Source organism: Nelumbo lutea, chromosome 4, assembly GCF_056320005.1.
Source record: "Nelumbo lutea isolate HS-2025 chromosome 4, American lotus-T2T, whole genome shotgun sequence".
Taxonomy (NCBI): Eukaryota; Viridiplantae; Streptophyta; class Magnoliopsida; order Proteales; family Nelumbonaceae; genus Nelumbo; species Nelumbo lutea.
Window position 1 is genome coordinate 98726577 of NC_142687.1, and position 26868 is coordinate 98753444.

Sequence of the window (26868 nt, forward strand, 5' to 3'; positions counted from 1 at the left end):
GATTTAAGGCAAAATCTGTGTTGAACAAAATTAAAATAACATGCAAGGGGCAATTAATTCCTTGCTTAAAAAAGTAGTGGAATGCATCGATGGTATATGAAATGAGTTCCATGTAATACTAAATAGCCTATACAGTGTGTTGTTATTTTCCCATTGTTGTGAAAGAGTTAAGAGGGATCATCGGGAAGTACCCATGACCATGAATGATGAACATAACAGACAAGATCAAGATCCCTCAATGACAATTTTCATCTTCATCCAACTGGTCTTGAAGCATTAGTGTATCAAGTTCAGCGCGGTTTCCCCTACTCTTTTAGTGGTTCTGTATCTCACCCGGTTTGGGGTTTAATCTTTAGCATACAGCCAAATGACTTACTAATCTTAGTTTGTTCGGTGAGTTTTAATCTTAGTTTGGGTGACTTGCTAATCCTCTTACAATGGTGTGAACTGTGAACTGTGAAGAATAAGGCTCACTGTTCTCTCTCTCTCTCTCTCTCTGCTCCAATCCATGGGGCTACACAACGGGGGGTAGCCCATCCTGACTGCTATTATCAACTCATTCTAAGCTGCTTCTAGCTGACTATATCATGGTTGCAATGATTGATTGACTAAAACTAATAATCACATTCAAGATTAAACTCCTCAAAGCCATAATTCAGATGTCATTTACTGAGGCAGTGCAACCAAGATAATTCAGAAGGCTAGGAGAGAGAGTTGGGTACCCAACTCGAAGAATTTACACAACATCACTGCATCAAGTCCAGGTCCATTCAAAATTTAACAAATCCTAAACCAAGCCCAACCAATTTGCAGTCCTAAGAAAGGCAGATGATTTTAAATATAAAGGAAACAGTGAAAACAAGGTAATATTGAAATTCAAGGGTCAAAACTTTGTCTTTACTAGTGGAATGGTATTAGAACTACCTAGGCATGTCAGTGGCCCATCACCTGGGACTCCAACCAGGAGGGCAGTAAGAATATAAACATAGTGGGTGAAATAAATAATTATGCCCCCTCTATAATATTGAACATGCGTGTTGGGAGTATATTTAGAGCTCCACATTAGGATTATTAATCCTTGTTTGCGTATGCATTTCTTTCCTTTGAACCAGAGAAGTTGTTCGAAGTCTTTGTTATTTTTTTCTGAAAAAATTTAAAAGCTGCAATTTGGTCATTTTACCAATTTAATATGTGATTTATTAGTATGTAATGAGTAATACTTATATATGGTAGCATACACAAAAATTACGTATATATTTATTTGTTGATTTGTGCTGCCTAGTTGTCACCTAAGAATCAACTCACCTTGCCAGGTCAAAATACCCAACTGTGGCATAGCCTGCTTGAACACAGTGAACATAAGTTACAACTTCAAGGGTAGTAAATAGAATTACATCCTCAAAAACATGAGCCTGGGATGTATATCATGTGACTTAAAATGAAAGATGTTTACTGTGTAGAACCCAAAAGAAAAGAATGTATAAATCCAAGTATACGACACAAAGGAAATCTAAATGCATGTATTCACTAAACAATGTCGGATAGTGATATGACAAACTATCCTCCACGCATGTGTGCACCCAGTTCACCAAACTGATCATCAGCTTCCTCAGTTTCCTCAGATGGGCGCACAACATCCAACTTCTGTTTTAGCACTTCTATTGCATTGACGACCAATTGAGAAGCTTTAATGGCACCAGTAGATTCAACAGTGAAAATGAAGCTATCTTCTTTGGCGTAAATCTCAACAAGTCCTGCTTTCCCCATGGCTTCCGCTTTCTTGATCACCTCATCATCATAGGTGTATGCTTCAGGGTCAACTGCCACAACCTGAAAATCAAATTTAATAAAAGAGCGTAATAAAATAACCAAGAGACACACCCAGAAGCTATCCAAAACCAAAAGTCATTTTTTTTAGTTTTAGTAAATAAACCTTCTTGGCATCTTCATTTTAGTAAATAAACCTTCAAAGTCGTCGGTGGAATCATTACCGAAAAAAGACAGCAATTTGGGACTTATCATAGTATTGGGTATGTATCTTATTTTTCAACAGTTAGATTAGGTTGTAATCTAACTGTTTTTGTGGTCCCTCCTTTAGATTAAAGTGGGTTTTACACATATGAGGTTCTTTTTGTATGTAGAATTTATGACAACACTTTTTTTTTCTTTTGGGAGAGGAGAGAAAGGGAGGTTGAGATAAGAACGGTGCTCTTGGTGTAAGAGTGGATTCTTTTTCTCTTGTAGTGTTCTTCAAGTTGAGAGAGGAAAGAAAGGGTGTACAAGGGTTAAACATTGGTTTGGGTTGCAAAGCACAAGAAACCATATACCTTTTTTTTTATCAATAACAGAAATTTTATTAAAAGAGATATAGAAATTACAACCAGAAGGGAGGGGTAAAAGTGTTAACCCTCCCTAACAAAACTGAAAGCACATATTACAATATAGCCCAAAAAAGATTTGTTCTTCTCACCCCCTGTTTGGCCAAGGTATCAGCCATGGAGTTAGTGCACCTCTTGTCCCATTGAACCCTTACAGTCATATTCTGAGTTAACTGAATAATCTTCTTTCTTTCATTAGAGAACTTCCACATGCTGGACACTTCCTTCTGCAACCATCTAATAGTCAACTCAGAGTCACCTTCCACCAACAGCTTACTAATGTTCAGTTGCTTAGCTCTTTTAAATCCTTCTAGAGCTGCCAAGATTTCAGCTCTCAGTGAGTCCCCCCAGAATGGCCTGGATTTCCTTCACTGCTACCATCGAAGTTCAATTTGATTAGACCCGGATCTGGTGGAGTCCAAACAGGTCTAAGAGCAGTGGACATGGGAGCTGACCGAGCCACTTCTTCCCACTTTCTAATGATGTCTCCTACTGAATAATCTTCAAAGAGCTTCAAAGGCTTGACCCAATGAGCCACCCTAACACAAATAAGTTCTATGATGGCTTCCTTACTTTTTTCTTTATCATGAAATACTCTTTGATTTCTTTCTTCCCAGACAGTCTAGCAAACAGCAGCTCTAGCACAACTTCACAATATTTTCCCACTCTTTTTTTAAACCCCTCACTATTGTGGAGCTAAACAAGCTTTGCACACTAGAAGGGGAGGCCCACCTGCAACCAAATAGAGAAAAAAACCAACACCAAATATTGAAGCAAAAGGGCAAGAAACGAACAAGTGATAACAGCTTTCACCATTCTTCTTACATAAGATGCACCAGTGCAGGGATAAACACCAATTAGGCCTTTTCTTTTGAAGTAGGTCACAAGTGTTACACTTTTCTAGGAATGCTTCCCAGCAAAAAGCGCCTACCCTTGGAGGGATTGGATTACCCCAAATTTACTAGACTGGAAAGGAAAACCCCAGAACCGGACTAGGCTGTGTCAGTGCTTTGAAAAAGGAGGGGCAAGAAAAGATACCCGAAGGGACAAGAGACCAGACCCTGGAGTCCCCAATGGAAGGCTCAAGGACTACCTCATCCAGGATTTTAAGCAAATTCGAAATGGGTTCCAATTCAGAATCTCTAAGCGCCCTTCTAAAACCTAGGTTCCAACCAATAGAAGAATTAGACACGGTAACAAAGGTAGCTACAGGTTCACTTTAAACCTAGACAGAGCAAACAAAGAGGAAAACTGCTCTTTCAAGGGGGAATCTCCCACCCAAATGTGTTCCCAAAAATTAACTAACAAGCCAGAGCCAAGATCATACCTGATGAAGGGAAGAAAAGATTGAAGGATGGCGTGGATTGACTTCCATGGAGAAATTCTTGAAGCCTTAGATGAGAGTCCCGAATCCCAGCCAATTGCCTCTTGCCCATGAATACTTAGGATTATTTTGGCTCACAGGTTCTCCCTTTCTTTAGACCACCTCTATAACCATTTCCCTAAAAGAACTCCATTCTTCTTCTGGAGGTTTCCCAGTCTCAGACCCCCTTCACTTTTAGGTCTTGTAACTAGATCCCACCTAACTCTATGGTCCCTTTTTTCTTCCCCAGGTTCCCATAAGAAGTCCCTCATCAATTTTTCCAACACCCTACAGACTCCTTTAGGCATTCTAAACACAGACATGAAATAGACTGGAAGGTTTGCCGATGTTGACTTAATCAGTATAATCCTACCCCCCAAAGAAACAATTCTTCTTCCAGGAAGCTAGCCTTTTACTGAATCTGTCAATCACCGGATTCCAAAAACTCCTTTTTCTAGGATTATCTCCTAAAAGAAGCCCTAGATATATTTCAGTGGCCAATGAGCTATTTCACACCTAACACTCGAGCCCTTACCTCCACCTCTCCATCACTCATATTAATACCAATCACACAGCTCTTACCAAGGTTAACTTTGAGGTTGGTCATTATTTCAAACAACTTAATCACCTTCTTCAAGTTACTCACCCAACTAATCCCCTCTCCATCACAAAACAGAATTGTGTCATCTGCAAATTGTAGGCAAGTGATTGGAACCCTATCCCTCCCCACTCTCCATCCACTAATCAAGCTTCTTGAGTATGCCCTCTCAATCCACCTCCCTAACACTTCAGCAATTAGGGTAAAGAGGAAGGGGGATAGAGGGTCCCCTTGCCTAATACCCCGAACAGCTGGAAAGTGATCCACCACCCTACCATTCACTAACACAGAATAATGACAAGTCCTGATGCACCCTTTTATCCACTTGCACCATCTCTTCCCAAATTAGAAAGACTCTAAAACCGCCAACAGCAAAGACCAATCCACCAGGTCATATGCCTTCTCCAAATCTAGCTTACACACCAGCCCTTTCTCACCTTTACTTCTATAGTCTTCCACACTCTCATTGGCAATCAGGGTTTGGTCCAGAATTTGTCGATTCATCACAAAGGCACCTTGATTGTGGGAAATAATTGAGGGGAGCACCTCTATAATTCTTCTAGAAAGCACCTTAGCAATGATCTTATAGAGACTATTAACCAAACTGATGGGTCTGAACTCTTTAGGGTGACAAGCCCTTTCAATCTTCGGAATTAAAGCTATAAAAGTAGAATTCAGGCCCGGGTTTATCACACCTCTTTCAAAGAATTCAGAGAACACATCTTGAAGATCAGCCTTAATTATCTCCCAACAATCCTAATAAAAAGCCATCGTGAAACCATTAGGGCCCAGGGGCTTTAGATCTATCCATGGAGAAAATGGCATCCTTGATTTCTTCCAAGTCAAACTCTCTTTCCAACCACACAATCAACTTAGCAGGGAGCTTAGGCCAATCCAATCCATCAATCCTTAACCTCTTCAACAGAGGCTTACTGAAGATGGATTTAAAGTGCTCCACAAAAGCCTTGGCAATCTCATGTTGTTGAGTCAAAACTATCCCATCAACTACCAACTTAGATGTGTTTTTCTTTCTGCTATTGGCAATTGCATGGGAAAATTTTGTGTTCCTATCTCCCTTCCTTCACCCATTTATGTCTAGATTTCTGCCTCCAACTAGTCTATTCTTGGAAAATTGTGTCCTCCAAGCTCTTCCTTAACTCCCACCTCTGTTCTTTATCACTTTCCCCAAAACAACCCCTTTCTTCCTTAGCATCTAATTCCTCTATCTGGCTTATCAACTGGTGCTTCCTCTCTTCTAACCTACCAAAGTGGGAGAATATTCCATTCCTTAATTTTGACTTTCAGTTCTTTTAGCTTCTAATGGAATTCCCTGCCCAATTGACTTTCGGGTTACTTTCATTCCACCAACTTTTTACCTTGTTTTTTAAGTTCGGGTGAAGTAACCACATATTTTCAAACCTAAAAGGGGAGGGTCCACTACCACCAAGATCAGACTTACAAATCATTATTGGCCAATGGTCGGAAGAAACTCTGGGTAAGGCCCTTGACACCAAATCTCCCCAATGCTCCTCCCAGTCTAGGGTGAACAAGAACCTGTCTAGTTTTGAGCAGATAGGTTTCGCTTGGAGATTGGACCAAGTGAACCAAGTGAAGCTATTGTATTGAAGATTCAATTCCTTTAGCTCAAAAGCATTAATGAACTCATTGAACTTCCTCATGCTGGTGGTACTCCTTTGTCTCTCCTTGTTACTCTCTTCAATGAATCTGATCACATTAAAGTCCCCTCCTAAACACCAAGGCCCCTCCCACAATCCTCTAACATCTTCCAGCTCCTCCCACAACTCCTTCCTCTGTTTATAACTATTGGGGCCATATACATTGGTAAGGGCCCATTCAAACCCATCTGACACCTTCTTAAGTTTAACCGAGATTGAGAACCTTCCCATTAATTCTTCCACTCCCTCCACTACTTCATCCTTCCACAGAATAATTAAGCCACCAGATGAGCCCCAAGATGGACTCATAGCCCAACTTAGACCATTCACTCTCCACACACTCCTAGCCCACCTTTTGTCAAATGTCATAAACTTAGATTCCTGAATTAGAACAATGTCTGGAATTTCTTTCTTTAAAACCTCCTTTACTAAAGCTCTCTTCCTAGCACTCCCCAACCCTCTCACATTCCAACTTACTATTCTTCAATACCTCTGCTCAGCCCCACTCCCTTTCTTCCTAGGAACCTCCTTTTCTTCCCCTCCCTCTCCTTTCTCTAGCATCATTACCCCCATCCACTTCCAACTTCAATTTCTCAGCTTCACTTAACCTTCTCTTCCTCCTTATCCCACCTTCTCTTTTAGTCTGTAAATATCCTTTTGTTGCAAGGCTTAAGTGTTCCTTGTAACTAATGTTAGTGGAACAGTTTCAGCTACTAGTCCTTTCTTTCTTTTTTTTCTTATTGTTCTTATCCTAGGATATGCCGCCAGGGGCATACTTGTAATTTTGTCTTTTTTATAAATATTAATATAAATAGAAGACTGACAACTGCCAGTACTGAGTTTGCTTTTCTCTCTCTCTCTCTCCTCTCTCTCTCTCAATCAATCACCACAAGCAACAACATGGTATCAGAGCAGAATTTCTGGGCTAGAGAAGACCTACGATCCTAGCATCAGCCTTTCTAAAAAGGATTGGACGTGGCTACTTTTCTATAAAAAAAAAACTAGCGGCGACTGGTCTCAGTTCTCTCTGGCGCCTGCACTTACAGAAACCCTAGCGGCGGCTTGTGTTTTCAATCTTCTCTGGCGGCTGTGCTTGCAGAAACCCTAGTAAGTCTTGCGGTTGTACTTCTAAGCGACAACTGAAAAACCCTAGTTGTGTCTGACCGTGGGATGGTGCTGGTCTGCTGAAACCCTAATCGAAGGAGGGTGTTGATGGTGCAATGAAACCCTAGCAGGTTTTGATCTAGTGTTGAACAAGTGTGGTTTTGTTTCAGTTTATCTCAGTATTCTTTATCCAATGGTGTGTAGGGCTTATGCCTTGATTATATGATTACTAGTTTGAATAATTGGATGGTTAGAGTGGGGGAACCACATTCAGATTGACAGTGATGTCTGTATTGGTGGTGTCAAACCGATGATTGGACTATTTATTGTTCTGTTTGGACGTTGTAGTGACTGATCTCTTATTCTCAGTAGTAATTCTTGTGCTCTCAGCAATATTCAATAGTTTGTTGCTCACATTCAAGGAGTAAACCCTGAGTTGCCACATTCCAGTTGTGGCGGCTGTGTTGTTAGGTGGCATTTGGATTGGATGGTTGTAATATTCAATGGCAAGTCATGAACTGACCTCATCAAGGAACACCCCAACCCGCAACACAGCAGGTATGGGAGGTGAAACCATGGTTTTTTCCATGCCAATTACCCCCTTGAACGGTCTGAACTACCTGGAGTGGGCTAAGAGTGTAAAACTCTATGTAACGGCAAGGGGTAAGGCCGGTTACACCAATGGAAGGGTGAAAGAACCCAAGGGTGAGACGGCTGAACATGATAGGTGGGACCAAGAAAACAGTATGGTGATGTCTTGGCTCCTCGCAACCATGGAACCTGATGTGAAAAAGAATTTTATTACCTATTCTGAGCAAAGGCATTATGCCAAGATTTACCAACTACAAGCTGAGTCATCAACATGTAAACAGGGAAACCGTAGCTTGTCCTCATATTATTCAGCTCTTACCTCCATATGGAAGGAGTTGGACCATTATCAGACCATAGAGTGGAAGCATGATGATGATGCTAAGGCCTACAGGAAGCTGATCTCTCAGCAACGAGTGTTTGCTTTCTTGTTAGGGCTGAACCCTGTATATGAACCATTAAGGGTGCAGATCCTAGGAAGCAAAGAATTGCCTACAGTACACGAAGTATACTCCCTTGTCCAATCTGAAGAAAGCAGGCGAAGTGTGATGGTTACAGTTGAGGGGCAGCAACAAGTTGCCTTGGCTGCGGTGAATAACAGCTCAACAGGGAAGAAAAGTGATCCTAAGAAGGCAGATGATAAAGATAAACTCTTTTGTACCCACTGTAGAAGGTCACGACATACACATGACACCTGTTGGGACATCCACGGGAAACCCAAGTGGGCAGCAAAGAATCAAGAACAAGGTAAAGGTCACTTGATAAGAACGAGTGCAGCACATGTGGCAACCCAAGACACTCAGGTTGCGGGTAGTACCCGGGACCCTCCTAATAAGCCTAACCCCAAGGAGGATATAATGAATTCATTCAGAGAGCATCTAGAATCTTATGGTAGGGCATTGCGGCAATTGGACAGCTAAGTCATTGGTACTCCCTCTACCTCTTTTGCATCTACTTCAGGTAATGTGGCTTCTGCATTCCATGTCACTCCCACAGATTGGATTATTGACTCAGGGGCCTCAAATCACATGACCGATAAGCCTAACCTATTCCATTCTTATAGCCTTTTGTCAGGAAGGGATAGAGTGAGACTTGCAGATGGTTCATTTTCATCCATTGCAGGTCAATGATCAATATCCCTTCCCCATGGCCTTAACCTGAATTGTGTATTGCATGTCCCTCAACTTCCCATAAATTTGCTTTCAATTAGTAGCATTACAAGTTCTTTAAATTGTAGTGTAACCTTTTTTGCTAACTCGTGTTTTTCAGGACCTAACTTTTGGGAGGACGATTGGTAGAGGAAGCCTAGTGGATGATTTCTACATTCTCGACAACAAAGTTGGTCTATCCGTATCATCCTTAGAGTCACATAGTTAGTCAAATAAGAGTCAAATTTTGTTGTGGCACAGTCGTTTAGGTCATGTTTCTTTCGAAGTAATAAAATGTTTGTTCCCACTTTTATTTAAGTCGTGTTCAGTGTCAGAGTTCATGTGTCAAACGTGTCAGTTGAGTAAACAATGTAGAACAACCTTTCATTCAAGCAATAAAAGATCAAATGTTCATTTTCATGTTGTATTTTGATGTATGGGGGCCTACAAATGTAATCTCTGAGGGTGGATATAAGTATTTTATTACATTGATTGATGATTACTCTCGCTATACATGGGTAATCCCTATGCGTAGCAGAGACGAGGTTCCAAAGATAGTGAAAGACTTCCAGAGGATGGCATTTACACAGTTCCATGTTGAAATGCAGATCTTCCAATCCGATAATGCTAAGGAATACTTCCATGGGGAGCTAAATGAGTTCTTCGCCTCCCATGGGTCTATTCATAGAAGCTCATGCGCCAGAACACCACAGAAAAATGGGGTTGCAGAAAGAAAAAACAGACACCTCCTTGAGTTAGCCCGCAGGATGATGTTACACATGAATGTCCCAAAAAGGTTTTGGGTGGATGCTATACTTACAGCTGTGTATGTCATCAACCGCATGCCCTCCAGAGTATTGAATTACATGGCCCCTCATCAGTTACTGTACCCTCAGTCGCCTTTATTTTCCATCCCCATGAGAGTCTTTGGTTGTCAGGCCTTTGTCCATGATTTGTCTCCATCCAGAAGTAAGTTAGACCCTCGGTCCATTCCTTGTGTCTTCCTGGGGTACCCATCCTCTCAAAAGGTGTATCGGTGTTTTGACCCAGTTAGTCATAAATATTTTGTGTCTATGGATGTGTCCTTTGAGTCCAAGCCGTTCTTCCCTCCTCGGGGGGAGAGTCGTAGTGTGGAAGAGGAGAAGCAGGTTCAGGTGTCTCTTCCTTCTATTCCGGACCTCACTCCCTTCCGTGTCTTCCAACGTACTCGTCAGAGAGATCAGCAATGTGATAGCATTATAGAGGAATATTCTAGACCAAAAGTTGTGGGAGAAGCTGAAAAACTCTATTTGAGGAAAAATTTAACCACAAAGTTGTATCTAAAGCGACAACTACATATGGATTGGAGATGGAGAAAGATGAGAATCACCTATAACTCTTAAACATGTTCAACAGTATCTTGCATCAACTGGGAACGTTACTGTCAAGGTAGAGGATGAAGATAAGGCCCTTTTGCTTCTTATCACACTTCCTAATTCATACAAAAATTTGGTCACAACATTACTACTGTATGGGAAAGATACAATGAAGTTGGAGGAAGTCACTACGTCTTTCTTATCCAATGAGGTTAGGAGGAAGTTCAAATATGAGAATGGATATGATTTTCCAATGGTTATGCAAGGAATCTATCAGAAATGAGGATCATCTAACAAAAGATTTGACAGTGGCAGATCTAAATCTAAGGTTAGGAAAAAGAGCAAGGTACAGACAGTGTTACAAATACACAAAGTTTGGTTACATAAAAAGAGATTGTCTTATATGGGAAAAAATGGGATGAATATAGTAGTGGTGGATAGTGTAGAGGAATTGATAAGAAAATTTACAATGTCTTTAAAATTCAAGAATGTGAGAGATGGAGGGAATTGTCTATAATTGGAGGTCTTTGGGAGGGTCCCTAGTGTGGGGACTTCAATGTAATTAGGTACTCCCATGAAACCAACCAACCAAGCCAACGAATAACCACTAGCATGAGGAACTTTAATATGTTCATTGAGTCTTGTGAGTTAAGAGAGCTTCCCTTGCTTCAAGGTGACACCCCAAAAAAACTACTCTACACAGAACTAATCAGCATTACATCTTTGAAGCTCTAGAACGCCCCACAAACCATCCCCTAAGGCTGCTCAAATGACCTGAGCAAAATCTGGAGGAACCAAGACCCAATTAGACACTAATTTACCAGCTATGGCCACTAACAACGCAATGATTTGGACTTGTTCTTATTTGTTCTTCTCATTCCAAATGATCCAGTTTACTGCAAATGGAATGCATCTCCAAATGATTCTTGCCTTCCTAAACATCTCTGGATCCCGCAATATGACCCCCCCCCCCCGACAACCCTTCGGCCTTTAAATTCAACCATTATTCACTATTCACTCCCCAGATTTCTTCCCTCATGCCCACATCAAAATTTTCCAATTTTGTTTGCTGCAGCCAACACTCTCTAGTATGTGTTTTCTAATCAAATTCCTCCCCACTGCCCTTCTGCTCTCTCCCTTAGCCCGCTCATATTCCAACTTAATAGCTTCATTCTTGCCCCCTACCTTCTGACAACTACAATGATTTCAGCCCTTCAGCCCCTCATTCTTCCCCTTGTTCAAAAGCAGCCTTTGCAAAGCCTCCCCCTCCCTAGAAGAATAAACCCAAGGATTCCCCAATTATCACATCCCTTTCCACTAGTTTATTAATCACCACTTCTCTGTTCTTAATAATTTTAGTACCATCTTGGCCTTTGACCTCTCTCGCCTCTTCTTCCTCCCCGCTCCCTCTATCCTCCTCCCCCCTTTCCCCCTCCCCCCCGCCTTCACTCCAACTTCACCACTCGTTAAACCCACTAATTTCCTTTTCCTATTATAAACCCTACTCCAAGAACCACTCCCTTCAACCTCGAACAACGACTTTCTCTTCCCACTCCCTTCCCTCTCTTCTTCTTCTACTATCTTCTTATTTCCTTCCATCCTTTCCTCCCTTTGCTCATCCAAGGCATCTGAAGAATTAGAGTCAAATGGACTTACTTCATCAATGAGAAAACCACCGTTGGATGACTCCTCTAGAGCATCCCCATCCCTTCTTCCCCTGTTCCTTTTTCATTCTCCTCTATCATAATCTCCAAGGGATTAGGATTGTCGACAACTTGTTGATTCGGTTGATGTTGCGCCTACACCAAGCAGTCTCCCTCAATCAGATCTCCCAGTGTTTAAACTCAATTTATAAGAGGAGTCAGGTCCTTTTCAAAAACTCAAAGGCTGGAAAGTGGGGGGCTTCGAGGAGGTTTTTTTTATGTCAAGGAAAACAGGGGAAAGTTAGATAAATGGATTTGGGTAATCACCAAATATGAAGAAGAGGTAAAGAGACAGATTGAGATGAGTGCCGAAGAAGAGGAGGAATGTAGCAGTGATTTTAGAGGCTTTCAAGATGGTTGTCTTCCAAATGCTAGTGACGGAAAAACCAATGAGTTAGTTGAGGAGGTTGGCAGACCAGCTGTTCAAAAGGGAGACTTTTCTTTGACTTGCGGTGCCAGTCAAGCTTCGTTAATGCCTAGAGTGTTTGGTTTTGGCAAGGGATAAAAAGTGATGGAGTTTGATCAGGGGAAAGGGTTGGTGGGGAAGGAGGTTGATAGAGTTGATAGTTTGGAGGTTGCTGAAAGTGGAGATGAACCTGAGAATATTAAAGCAAACGATGTAGAAGTTTGGCTTCTTCCTTTGGATAAGTCGGCATCAGATTATTCCTCTCCTTGTGAGGAAGTGGTGGTCGGCAAGCTTGGTGTAGATTTGGGGCGAAGAAGGAAGATAGAGGAGAGTGAGGAGCTGGCTGGTGATGTGGGGAGACAAGAAGAATCAATGTTCAAGTAATGCACACATTATTCATGTTACTAAAGTTGCATCTCATCTGGAAGAGAGGTTGGAGTGTTCAATTGAAGATAAGAATATTGAGTCATCTTCAAATGAGGAGATGGACGAGAAGAAAAAAAGAGGAAGCGTGGATTTGAAGAGCTTAGTTGATAGAGAAGTGGAAATCGGAAAGTCTCTTGGCTTATTCTTTTTGGGAGGGGAAAGTATTGTTAGAAAAGCTTTCGAAGCCTTTGAAATGAAGAGTAGGGAAGAAAATACGAAGAGACCAGCAGACACTCTTGAAGGAGAAAATTGGGATGGGGAAGGAAGCTGTGAAGAGTTTGGAGAGATTGAAGAGTGATTATGCTCCACTGCCATATTGTGTGAACGAAGTATAAGTGGCACCTATTGAGCATGCCTTTTGTATGTTTGTTTTAGAATGGGTTGGAGGTCTTGCAGGGGGGCTTGTGGGATGTTATCTAAACACCTGTTTTGGTTGTATTCCTTTTTTGTTTTCCCTTTAATATAATTTTTTCTTTTACTTATAAAAAAAATCATTATGAGACCTCAGGGCCCTTGTCTTCATCCTCATCTTCATTCTGCTGTAATGATCGATCTCTCTCAAGTTCCCCAACCGATCTCCCTTCTCTCAGTACCTTTGAAACTTTCTTACCATTCTCAAATGTGACAGCATCCAAACCAAATCCTCTTTGGGTTTCTAGCTTTCTTTCTCCCAACCGTTGCTCATTTTTTGTCAAGTTACTCAAAAAAAAAACCAACAACTTTGCTTTTTTTTCAATTATGTCCTTCCCCCCTCTTAAAACCTCCAGCCCCCTTTGACCTATTTTTATCTCTTAAGACCTTTGACCTTCCATTTTTTTAAAAGAATAAAGAAAAAAGATTTCATTAAAAAGAAAAAAAAAAGGAAAAGTACATCACAATCCAAATGAGTGTCAATGTGATACACCAATAAATCACAAATCTACTAGAAAACTTCCAATATTACAAGCTTAAATTTCAAGCACATCCCAGAAGTTCTCTCCCAAATATGCTCTATTTATTTGAGCAAAATCTGGAAGGATCTATACCTTAACTGTCACTAGTTTGCCAATTGAAGCAACTAGAATCTCAATGTTCTTGGGCTTGTTCTCAAATAACCTTCTATTCCTTTCGTTCCATATAGCCCAACATATTGCAAAAGGTATACAGCACCAATCCTTGCCTTCCTGCTCCCTCTAAATCTTGGTCAAGATGAAAAGGTTTCAGCAGTGAATCTTGGCTGAAAGATTCTAGCACTGGATAGTGTAGAACTTCCAGATAAAATTGGCTACCTTGCAAGAGAAAAATAAATGGCCCATTGTCTCCTCTTCCATCTTGCACATATAGCAGAAGCTCGCCATGCTGAAGCCACTGTTCTTCAAGTGGTCTGCTGATAAGATACTATCCAGGGAGACCAACCATGCAAAAGCTTCCACCCGAAGGGACTGGATTTCCCCATACACCTTCTGCCTGTGCTGTGGTCATATGGTCTTGATAAGGCCTAAGTAGAACTGTACTGAGAGTTTTCCATCCCTACTCTCCTTCCACCAAAGGCCATCACTAGATGAGACTGAAATGGACTACTTTCCAGCAACACAATACATTCCTCCAGTTCTTGATCCCATAGTGGTCTTCTAAACTTTGGGCACCAAACCACCTGATCACCTCTGATTTCATAGCATCAGTTAATCCTGAGTTGATGCTCCGACAGCCTTTACAACCTCAAGCAGACCTCATACAACTTCCCAACTTCACTCTAATCATCCTCCCAAAATCTCTCTCCCACCCTCTCCAACATTGAATCTAACCAAACTCTAAAATCCTGGTTGAAGCCCATTATTCCTTTCCATACACTCACCCCTTAAGAGTTAGTCACCTCCCTTGATTTTCCCACATGAACTTTCACCACCCCATATTTCCCTACCACCACTCTACTCCAAAGAGACGCCCCCTCCCTCTCCAACCCAAACCTCCACAGCCATTTGTTAGACAGTTTTGTATGCCCTTAGCTTCAATCTGATTTGATGTACTTTTGTTATTTAGTGGAAATAAATAAAGTGCATGTTTGATTCATGTTGTTTGGTTTAATTCTGTGTAAAACCCTAAAACTGGACATTTATAGAGACTCATGTTAGTTTTAAATGTTCACAGCCATTGGATAAGTCTGGGGAGATTTATCCTGCCAAGGCTGATACTAGTGTGCCACCAAGTGTTGGGATGGCCTGTCTCAGCCACCAGGGTAAGACCCGAGGCACATGCAGTATGGGATTACTTGAATCCTTGAACCGGACCAGATTTCCAGTATTGCCCTGGACCTTGGAGATAAATGGGCAAAACTGGAAAGTTACACCTGACCCCTAGACTCGATTATGACATTTCACTAGGTGTTGGATCAGGCTGCCTTTGATATGCCATTCAGTGAGATCCTTAGCGGGGATCAAAACCTGGGTATGTTGGGGCAGTTTGAGAATTCATCTGAGTGGGTGGTCATAGTGACAAAATCAGCCACTTTGTCGGACAAAGGGTAATGATCGGGAATGCACTCTCTCTGATGGAAACCAAACTGCCGGCAGTTGATTTCAATCGTTGGAATTTTGTTTTGCAAAATTAATATATTTATATATATATATGTACGGTTTCGAATTGTTTGCAAATGGTTTTAATTCCCGGGATCCATGTGAAAGGAGAGTGCGGCACTGTTCCTTGCAGCCGAGGGAGAAGTCCTCTCTTGTCGGGCAGTGCTTGATCATTAAGGGCTGAGAGGTTAAGTGTAAGACCATTGAGGATAATACCTGATGGGCTAATCTTGCACCTGCCCACAGTCCCTGGGTTTTTATAAGATGGCTTGGCCTAGGGACCACTTAATGTAAGTGTTGGGCCCATAGGGTCCATATGATGGACTCAAGGGGTTCATTGAGTTTTTCAGTGAATTCGGCTGGGCCTTGTTTTAGAGGCTGGGCCGAACCCATGTGGCTGGTGTGTAGATCAATGCTTGGGTCCCACGCCATACAAAGAAGCCCAACTGGGCAGCAGATTGGAAAGTAATTAGACATTGAACACTTAATGGGCCAAAAGCCCATTTCGAGGTGGGCTGATATGATCACCCATCCATGGGGCGAATTTGAGATTAAAGTTAGTAAAAGGATTGGGCCTTTAGCCTTATCCACTCTTAGAGACCAAATTCAAATTAGATTTGAATCTGGTAACCTCCTGATAAGATCAGGAGTAAGCTAACTCTATCTGCAGAAAGGATTAAGATTATCCCCTATCCAAATACTGATTTGGATTGGGATAACTCCTAAAAAAGGTTTCTTAATCAAGAAGAAAGGAGGAGATTTCGAACCACCTTGAAGAGATATAGGATATCTCCTGCGAATTGAGAGGGGCTCTAATTCATACTCTCCAGAAAAACAGAAAAAGCAGTTCAGCCTTTTTCGTTTTTGAAATCTCCTCCTGTCGCCGCCATCTGCCATTGCAAGATTAGATCTTTGCAGAAAAGAAAGTCAAGAAATCTGTTCTTGACATCAGTCTTGCAAGAAAGACTGAAAAGGATTCAGTGTTTAATACTTCCAGAGGATTCTTGTGAAGGATCCAGTGTATAAGACGCACCCTGCTGGTTCTGTTCCATTCACAGCTGTGTCATCTTCAGCAGGAACGGATCTTGGAGCATTCTTTGGGCGTGAACACCAACTTTGGGAGATACTGCTTCTCCGGATCAGGTATATTCCTCCCATTTATCTTTTGGTACAGATCTGGTTTGATTATGGTTCAAGTAGGATCCTTGAATATTGTATTCTAAATTTAGGGAATATGATTCCCAGTTGAGAGAATGTAGGAAATTTTTGAAATTCGCCCACCCATTCCGCAACCTTTATAGCGTCCATTAGATGGATCCTACCATTTTTTCACCATTTACCCAACAGTGCCTTATTAAAGATCTTCAACCTTCTAATTCCTAGCCCCCCCCCCCCCTCCTTTGGCCTACACACCTTGTCCCATTTAACTAAATGATCCTTCCTAAAGCCCCCAACCCCTTCCCAAAGGAAATCCCTTTTGGATCTTCTCTACCCTCCTGGCCACTTCTGATAAGATTTTCAGCAATGAGAGGTAGTAAGTAGGAAGAGATGATAGAACGCTTCTTATCAAAGTAATTCTACCTCCCAACAACAGGTACTTTGCTTTCCAACTCTCCAGCCTTCTCTCCACTCTCTCTACAGGAGGATTCCAAATCCCTGTTGCATTTGACTTAGAGCCAACCAGAAGACCCACGTACTAGAAAGGTAACTCCCCTACCTGACACTCGAGAACAACAAAAAATTGCTCCATGTCCTCTATTCTGATTTCCCCTACTCCAATCAAAAGGCTTTTTGCAAGATTCACTTTCAACCCTGTCAGTGTTTCAAAATTAGCAAGAATAGCTCTTATATTTTTTTATCAATTAGATTAACTTTTACATTTTACTAATAAAAAAAGAATAAAAGTTACATTCAACACTTGGTCCACCGAAGCATCTAAAAAAAGAAGTGTATCATCAGCATATTGCAAGTGTGATATGCAAGGCCCATCTAGCCCAACTTTAAACCCCTCAACCCAACCCAACTGCTCTCCCTTGTTCATTAATAGATTGTATTGGTAAAGGTGTATTGGTGCTTCAAGTGATATGCCTTTTTTTAGTTTTTTTTTTTTTCAAATTTCAGTTTTCAGTATAAGTATATATTATTTAATAAAAAAGGGGTTCCTGAAAACACCTGTGAACAGATGTAACAGGCACCCAAAGATATGATACGATGTGCCCGATACAGGGCATATTGTATCAATACTTTGAACCTTGATCATATGCTTTTTCTATATCCAACTTACACAGTTACACACCAAACAGCCCTTCCACTCCTTAGCCTCAAATCAATGCATTCGCTAGCCACTAACACCTCATCAAGAATTTCTCTTCCTTCCACAAACACCATCTGAGTCTTCACCCACCACCTCATGAATCACTCCCCTAAACCACCTTAACAACAACTTGCCAAGAGTTATGTGAAGCCCACCTGAACACTTCAACCTGTTAATGTTCTCTACCAGCTATCTTATTTCTCCCACCACCACGTTTTCACATGTTCCTTGCTCTTCTTTCCCCTTCTCCTTACAACTTTCCACATGCCCCCCCTCTTTTACTCCCTTACCCCTAACCTCCCCTGAACTTCCAGTTTTACCCTTTACCTCTTCCACCTCACCTTCATCTTCTTCCTGCGACCATCCCTTCACCTCCCCCTTCTCTGCTCTGTTCTCCATGATTTTATGCACTACCCCTTCCTCCCAATCCGAGCCAACCTCCTTAGCACTTAGCCATTACCGAACTTAGAAATGTTTCATCCTCCCTGGTTCCCCTTTACCAAGTCTAAAAGCAAACCCAACATGGTCCAAACTACACAAATTCTTGTTTTCCTTAGATTGGGAATCCCATTGGAAGGGGTTGACAGCTAGAACCTTGCCTAGAGTAACCTCAAACCATTGCCCAATTAGGCTAGGGCAAGAAGGTTTGGTGAGAGGTCCAATACCATTCAGATTTGAGAATTTGTGGTTAACCCACCCATAGTTTTTCCATAGAGTGGAAGAATGGTGGAAGGAGGAATTGTGCAAGTACAAATAGAAAGGGGTTAGGTTTCAAAGAGATCACAAAGATTGAAAGCCAAAATAAAAGAGTGGAATAGGGATCATTTTGAGAGACTTGGGGAGAAAAAATAACGTTTAGCTGCTCACATTGAATTATTGGATAGAACGAAAGTTGAAGAGTCACTAAATGCAGAGGAAAAGACTTGTAGATGGAATCTAAGAAAGGAGCTAGAGGATACAATATCATTTCTGCATTGGTGAAAGATGGTGTGGAGGCGATAGACCAACCAGAAATTGCACATATCTTTGTGGAACATATCAAATCAATTTATAAAAGGCCTGAGGAGGATTGACTGGTTGTTGAATGGTTAGATTGGCCCGCTTTGGATTAGTCCTTTAGGGATAATTTGAAAAAAAAAAATGATTTAAGATTTATGAAATTAAGAATGTTGTGTTCTTTATGGATAGATCTAAGGCCCCTGGACCTCATGGTTTTACCATGGCATTCTATCAAGATTGTTGGGAGATAATAAAATATTATTTGTTTGAGGCCTTTGAGCAGTTCTGTGAGAGGAGCATCATAAATCTAGGGCTAAATGCTACATTTTTAGCTTTGATGCCCAAAAATAGAGGTGTCTCTTCCTAGGGAGTTTAGGCCCATTATTTTGCTATAAAATAATTGCTCAAGGTTTCAAATGTCGCTAATGTCGCCCGACATATGTTGATGTTGAGGCTCACTGACATGAAAATGGATGGTAATATAAAAATTACATTATGTCGGTCGACATTTCCTATATTTCGGAAATGTCAACCAAATCGGTCCAAATAACCAAAAAAATACAGTTTTTCCTATTATGTCGACTAATGTACATTAAAAATATAATATATTAGTATATTATATTGATATAATACAATATATTAATATAGATTATTCCATCAATAATTTCTATTTAATATTTCAAATAAAATATTAACAAAATATAAAAACAAAAGAATAAATTAATTACTTTATAATATAAAACATAAAATATTTTTCAAGTAATAAAATATTAACTAGTTAGTATTTTTAAAATATTTATTAAAATCAGAAAAAGTTTATTAAATTTTACAATAAACCATATTCTACATTTAATATAAAAAATCAGAATAAATTTATTAAATTTTATACTAAATCATAATTTATTATAAATTTAGTATTAAAAATCATAATAAATTCATTAAGTTTTACAATAAATCAGAATTTATCATAATTTTTATACTACAAAAAGGAGAATCAGTTTATTAAATTTATAATAAAAATAATGTATTATAACTTTAATATTTAAAAAATCAGAATAAATGCATTTCTATTTACTAGTGTGAAATAAATATATTAGAATTTATAATAAATCAGAATTAAAAATAAGAAAAGAAAATATCAGATAACCTTGTAAAAACATCAAAATGCATAATAAATCAGTAAATTCATTTACTAATTTGTTATTGATCTTATTTTCTTAGCTTTATATAATGGTTGGGAATAAGATAATAGTCTAGAAATATGTATTAATGCTTTTTTTATCATTTTACAAAATACCTTTGCATATTTCCACATATTTCATAATATTTCCACAATGTCTCTAACTTTTACAATATTTCCCCTCAACATTTCCAACACTTCTGACATATGTCCTATATTTTGGTAAGCGACATTTCCATTGGCATTGACATTTTAAACCTTGTAATTGCTAAAGTGCTCTAATTGAAGCTCAAAGCAGTGATTCCTTCAATTACCACTCCATTTCAAAGGGCTTTTATTTAGGATAGGAAAACCACTGATCAAATTTTAATTGCTAGTGAATGTGTGCAGGAGAGAAAAAGATCTAGAGGTAAGGGATAGTGTGCAAACTAGACGTTGAGAAAGCATATGATCAAGTGTATTGGTCTGATTGAGGTAATGAGTATGTGGTTTTCGGGAAAAATGGTGTAAGTGGATTAGTGATTGCCTACAAACTTGTCATCCTACTATTTTGGTCAACGGTGTGGTCAGATATTTCTTCTCGACACATAGTCACATAGAGGGTTGATACAAGGAGATTCATTGCCCCCCTTTCTGTTTACCCTAATTACAAATGTGCTTAGTAGAACGATTACCAAGGCTAATCAAGAGGGGTTGTTAAGAGGTTGGAGAATTGGGAGGGATAGTATAGTGGTCACACATCCTCAATTTGTAGATGATATACTCATTTTCTATGATGATTGTAACCCACAACAGGTGAGAAGTGAGAACTTTGAGAATTTTATTGATGTTGTTTGAAAGGATTTCCAACCTGAAAATCGATTTAGAAAAAAGTTGTATAGCTAGGGTAAACATGGAGGACGTTGAGATACAAGCTACAGCGAATGGTTTAGGTTGTTCTACTAGTGAGTGGCCGATGAATTACTCAAGTTTTCTTTTGGGAGGCAATCCGAGGAACGATAGTTTTTGGACTCCAATTTTAGAAAGGTTTAAGAAAAAGGCTAGTGGCATGGAAACGCAACTACATTTCCTTGGGTGGAAGAATAACTCTGATCAAGTCAACTCTAGAAAACTTTCCCTTGTACTACCCCTATATAAGCTACTCAGATAATCCTCCCACAATTCTTAAGCCATATCAGGTATGATGTTTATTCTGGAAATACAATTTTATTTTGGGAAGACCAATGGGTGAATGAGATACCTCTGAAAGATGTTTTTCCTTCTCTTTATGCTCTCTCTCTCTTTAAAAGAAAAAAAGAACATGTTTCAAGATTCTACTCAGGATCTGAAAATTCTAACAGGGATTTGGGTTTGAGAAAAGGGCTAAGGGAGAATGAGTGTTCTGTTGTTCAGTTTCTGCAAACTCTTGAGGAAGTGGTGATGAACCTAACTAACCAAGTCAGATGGGAGGATTTGGATACCTAGTCCAAAGGGTCTTTTCTCTTATGCTTCTTTTTTGTGGGTCTTGGTTTCTCCTACTATCCTTCCTCCCACATTCCCTGCCATGAAGTTTGGTATAAACCAATACCCCTAAAAATTGAAGCTTTCTGTTGGGAGGTTTTTCATGGAAAGATCAATACTCTAGACATGCTGTAAATGAGAAAAGAGACTACTTGCTTATCTCCAAACTGGTACATACTTTCTAAGACTAATGGTGAATCTGCTTTTCATTTATTAATCTCCTACTCTTTCATTTCTTCTATTTGGAATTGATTCTTCACTCTTTTTTGGTGTAGGTGGACTCCTATGAGCTTGGCCAGCTTGTTTGAGGTTGACATTTTTAGATGGGAGAAAAAGAGAGGGAGAATGTTGTGGAAATGTACCAGGGTTGTTGTTTTATGGACAATGTGGGAGAAAAGAAATGCTAGAATCTTCAAGAAAGAAGAAAGAAGCTTGAAACCAGTATTGGAATGTATTTTGGTAAGGGTGATTCATTGGGTAAAAGCTCCGCATTTGTTCTCATCCTATTCTTTTGATGGTTTGAGAAGGAATTGGAGGGAAGTGGTTGTGTTTCAACAAGACAAAGTAGAGGTTACAAAGAATGGTAACCGCCTCATGATAGATTCTTAAAATTAAATTTCGATGGTAGTATCTTTGACAATCAAGGCTCCTTAGGAATTTGAGGATTGCTTAGGAACAAAGAAGAGAATATAGCAGCCTTATTTTCTGGTCTAATTGGAGTTGGAGACTCAACAAGAGCTAAAATGCTTGCAGTCCTACAAGGGGTTCAAAAAGCAAAAGAGATGAATATAGAGAGGCTAGTTATTGAAGGGGACTCTCAAGTAGAGGATAGGCAAGCTAAGGAATGAAATGGAAGGATCTTGGACTCATGGAAATGTAATAAAGAGGATTAAATGGTTAACAAGGTATATGACTGTAAGACTACATTCGGTTCCAATCGGTGCAAATAATTTGGCTGATTTGTCGGCCAAACAAGGGGTCACTAGGGGACAGTTGTATCGAGCTATCTTGTAATTAGTTGTATGGTAGAGAGGTAGATGCTTCTACCTATCCTTGGGACCCTTTCTTGTACATATTTTTTGTATTCTCCATTTATATTAATAAAATTTTTACCTGTCACCTATCAAAAAAAATCTACATTGGATGATGATGGAGATGTTCTCATAATCTCCAAAGGCATGCACATTTCTTCTCTAGATGAATGATCTTTAGATTCTGAATGTTTTATGCATATTTGGTCCAAGAAAATATTTTTTAATACATTTCAAGAGAAGGCAAGTATTGTCTGATTGGGTGATGGGTCTACTTGTGATATTGTGGGTGTGGGGACAGTGAAAATCAAAATGTTTTAATGATGTGGTTTGCAATTTGGATGGTGTGGCATCTGTCCCAAAGATGTATAAGAATCTAATATCACTTATCCAATTGGATTCTAAAGGTTGCAAGGTCTTTACTGCAAAAGGGGTTTATAACATCTATTTGGGAGAACAATGATTTCCAAAATTTTGATGGATTGTGGGAAATGGGATGCACAAGGTAGTGTGGCCACACGAAAGGTCTCTTTTGCAGTTGAGATGAAAACAAATGTTATGTGTTTACAAAGTTCAGATGATGGTGAGAAGAAAGTTTCTACTAGGAGAAAGGAATGATCGATGTCCCTCTCTGGAGTTAATTAGGATTGTTAGCTCGGGTACAGGTGCAAAAGTGCATTGGCTGCTTTTGTTTAAATCACATGGTAGCAGGACCTGGTGATGAAAGTTATGTGTAGCTGGAGGTGTTTCTCAAGACCAATGGATATTTGCCTTATTTGCAAATAAGTGGAAGCACAAATGAAAGGACTTGAAGGTAGTTAAAAAGTGGAGATAATTGGATTTGTCTTATTGTTCAACCATTGGATTAGATTGTAATCTACCAGTTGGTATGGTCCCTCTTTTATGTTAAAATGGGCTTTATGTATATAGGGTTTCTTTTGTATGTAGGATCTATGAGAATGCTCTTTTTATTTTGGGAAATGAAAGCAATAGAGGTTGAGAGTAGAAAGGAGTTTTAGTTTTAGTTTCATCTTAGAGTTTTAGTTTCATCTGCTGCTTCTAATACTTTTAGAATTTTAGTTTCATTGTAGATGGTTGTTCTGAAACCAACACTTAAAACCTACATGAACTATTATGAGATACTCCTCAGTCCTCAAGTTCTTTTAAAACATCATCTTCACAACCACCATTACAACTTTTAGTTTGTCTGACGTCGAAGGCACGTATCTCCGCAATATGACCACAATACTGAAAAGTTTAGAAGGAAGATAGCAAAGTTAACTTACCTGGTGAGTATTGGGATCAAGGCCAAAAACCTTGGTCGGGCTGCTTTCAATCCAATCCCTTTTCTCATCAAGAGTAAGAGTTTCCATCAAATCTTCATTAATATGGATTTCAGGTTCATACATAAAGGTAACAGTGGCTGCAGGCGACCACTTCGCGTGGTCTTTGCCAATCCCCTTTCTAGCTATGGCTCTCAGTCTCAGCTCTTGCCCACGACGCAATTTCACAATAATAATCCCCCTGAAGGAAACAAACACCGTTTACTTCTCAAACTACACAAAAAGGGGTTTAGGGTTTTAGAAGATCATCAGAAACTCGAAAAGGGTTCCATTATTTGGAGTCCTACTCCTACCTCTGCTCAGAAGCATCGTAACCGGTGGACTCGGAGTGCTGGGCGACATCAACGGGAACCACGGAAGGGTCAGAGCTTCTGAGGTCGTAGCTGGTGACGTCGAGGGTCTGGTCCGTGTCGCAGCGGACATGGAGGTGGAATTCAACGGAGCAATACTCACACTGGCCGTCGCCATCACAGGCATCACAGTCACGGGAGAAGCGCATGCCCATGGCACGTTCGCTAGTCAGAGGGATGAGACCAAGCCGATGAGCGATGAACTCGTCGTTGAGCACAGACGAGTTGACCTCGATTTCGACCAGGTCGATTGCAATGGTGGGGACCTCCGCAATCATCACGCGTCGGAGGGCGTTAGCAATACTTGCGTCCGTCTCTCGGAGCTCGAACTTCAGGTAGTCGTCCTTCATCTCTCTAATCTTCACCTTTGGAAATCGCTGGTAAGAAACTCCGTCCATCTCTCTCTCTCTCTCAGGTTTTGCTCGAAAATGCCCTGCCGGAGACCGGAGTCCGCCTCCTCGGACGAGCGATAGCCAACACTCAACAGTCAACAGTGTTCTTTTTAAGGAAGAAGACGAACATTTTATCCGGGCCCGGGCCCGGGTCAGGCATCCGGTCTTACCCGTATAAATTAAACGGCAAATAGATGAAACCACCCCTTATTTTTTTGACTGTTGCGATTAACCTGTTTTATGCTAATAGTAATACCGTCCTCCTCGAGCTTTGACATTGTTGGATCTACAACCCCTCTATTATCTTTACCTAACGGAGGCGAGCAAAATTACCAAAATATCCAATATTCACCGTTTGAATTGTAAATTGGCTTCTATTGAACAGGCCCTTTTGTTTTTTGATAAGTTATTTATCCAGGTAAATGCACTTATCCAAGTAAGTGTTTTTGAGTTAAGACTTACTCTAATAAGTGCATTTTTTTCATGTAAATAAGGTAATGACCATTTTAGCCATAAAAACCCATTATTAATAGAAGAGAGGTTTTTGTCTGATGACAATTCCCAAATACGGGAGGTCTTAGTCCATGTTAAAAGGAGAGGGGAGGTTTCGATATTTAGGGGGAAAATTAAGGGAGGTTTAAGTCTTTTACCCTTAAGTATTTTATATATTTTCTACTTTTTTATTGAAATAAATATTTTAAAATTTTGTTATCATTTTCTTTGTTTTATCATTTAAATTCAATTTAGAATGACAAAAGTTGACAATAATTTATTTAACCAAAATACAATTAATAAACATTAATAGAAAAATTAATATAAGTTTATTTAGCAATACATAAACCAAAAATGTTACCCAAAGAGAATACCACTTAAGGCTAAAATGGAGGGGGTGCATCTGGACTTTAATGTGATAAGAGAATACCACTTAAGGCTAAAAGGAAAATTCTATTAAATAGTTATAAGGATAGCTTGTTGTATGGAAATGAGTGTTAGGCAATCAAGAAACCACATGTCTAGAAAATTACCGTGGTATAAATGTGAATGCTAAAATGGATGAGTGGAAAAAACTAGAAATGATCAAATAATGAATTAAGTCATATGTAGGAACTTAGGAACTACTCCAACATGTGATAAAATGAGAGAAAATAGACTAAGATGGTTTGATCACATAAATATAAGACCATCAACAATATATTTGAGAAGAAGTGATTTGTTACAGTTGAAGGGGATAAAGGGGCTAGGGGTGGACCAAAAAGGACTTAGGTAGAGTAAAAAATGATTTAATCACTAACAATTTAGTAGTGGATATGGCTTTTAATAGAACAGATTGTGGCAAAACAAGAATCATGTAGCCGACCGCATATAATTGGGATAAGTCATGGATGATGGTGATGACATAACCAAAAATAATGTTTAGGTTGAAAATGCATAAGGGTCCTTCAACTTGGATTTTTTTTAAGGACCATGCATCTCACGGGGTCCTATTAGTATTTTATATCTAAGAGACCTAGACCCAAAACCAACTCTATCCCCAATTGGGCTTGAGCTCGGGCTATAACCCTTATCATAGGTGCAAAGCTTGCCCCAACCCATAATCACCCTAGACCCACTACATAGAAAATTCATATGATGTAATAATATAAAAGAGACCCCATACATATAGGGGAGCAAATGGATCGGATCATGTTTCAATCCAATTCAAGATCCGATCTTATTTAGTCAAATTCATATCACACTTGGTTGGATCTTCAGATTGGATCAGATCAGATCCTATGATCCGCTCAGAAATCGGATAGGATTCAGATCCCCCTATCCGGTCTGAGAAGATCCGATTTGATGTTTTATATATTTATAAATATATTATTTATATTGCATTTCTATAAAATTGTTATATTATTTATTTTTTATAAAAAACATGTGTATATATGATGAAAATAATTTAAAAAATACTTGTATTTTTTGTTTTTTATTTATTTAAATTGGTATATTTTATTATTTTTTAATAATTTATTAATTTTTAAAGAAAACAAGTCGGATCAATCAGATCCAAAGATCTGATAGGATTCGAATTTAGATCGAGTCTTATCATATCCGATTGGATCTTTGGATCCGACATGAACAGTATCAAATTGGATTCAAATATACCCTATTCAAATCTGACCCGATCCATTTGTATCCCTTAATACATAGAAAAGGAAAATGCATGGAAAAATGAAATGATAAAAAAATGCCTTGGAAAAGGTTTCTTAAAGCCCACCAAAAAATATAATTCATGGGTTCAAGCTCGGGCTATAGCCCTTATCATATGTACAAAGTTTGGCCCAACCTATAATCACCCTAGACCCACTACATAGAAAATTCATATGATGTAATAATATAAAAAGAGACCCAATACATAAAAAAGGGAAACATATGGAAAAAAAAGGAAATGATGATAAAAAAGTACCTAAGAAAAAAATTTC

The 26868-nt window shown here is 39.5% G+C and overlaps 1 protein-coding gene across 1 annotated transcript; it reads right to left on the reverse strand.

Annotated features, from left to right (window-relative positions):
- Positions 1–1306: 1306 nt before the first annotated feature.
- LOC148862132 (DNA-directed RNA polymerases II, IV and V subunit 3-like) lies at positions 1307–24678 on the reverse strand. Its single transcript, XM_088985377.1, has 3 exons — positions 23958–24678; positions 23608–23845; positions 1307–1830 (listed from the first exon to the last, which is right to left on the reverse strand). Exons 1-3 carry the CDS (start codon positions 24410–24412, stop codon positions 1558–1560), a joined length of 966 nt encoding a protein of 321 aa, XP_088841503.1. The 5' UTR covers positions 24413–24678; the 3' UTR covers positions 1307–1557.
- Positions 24679–26868: the final 2190 nt, after the last annotated feature.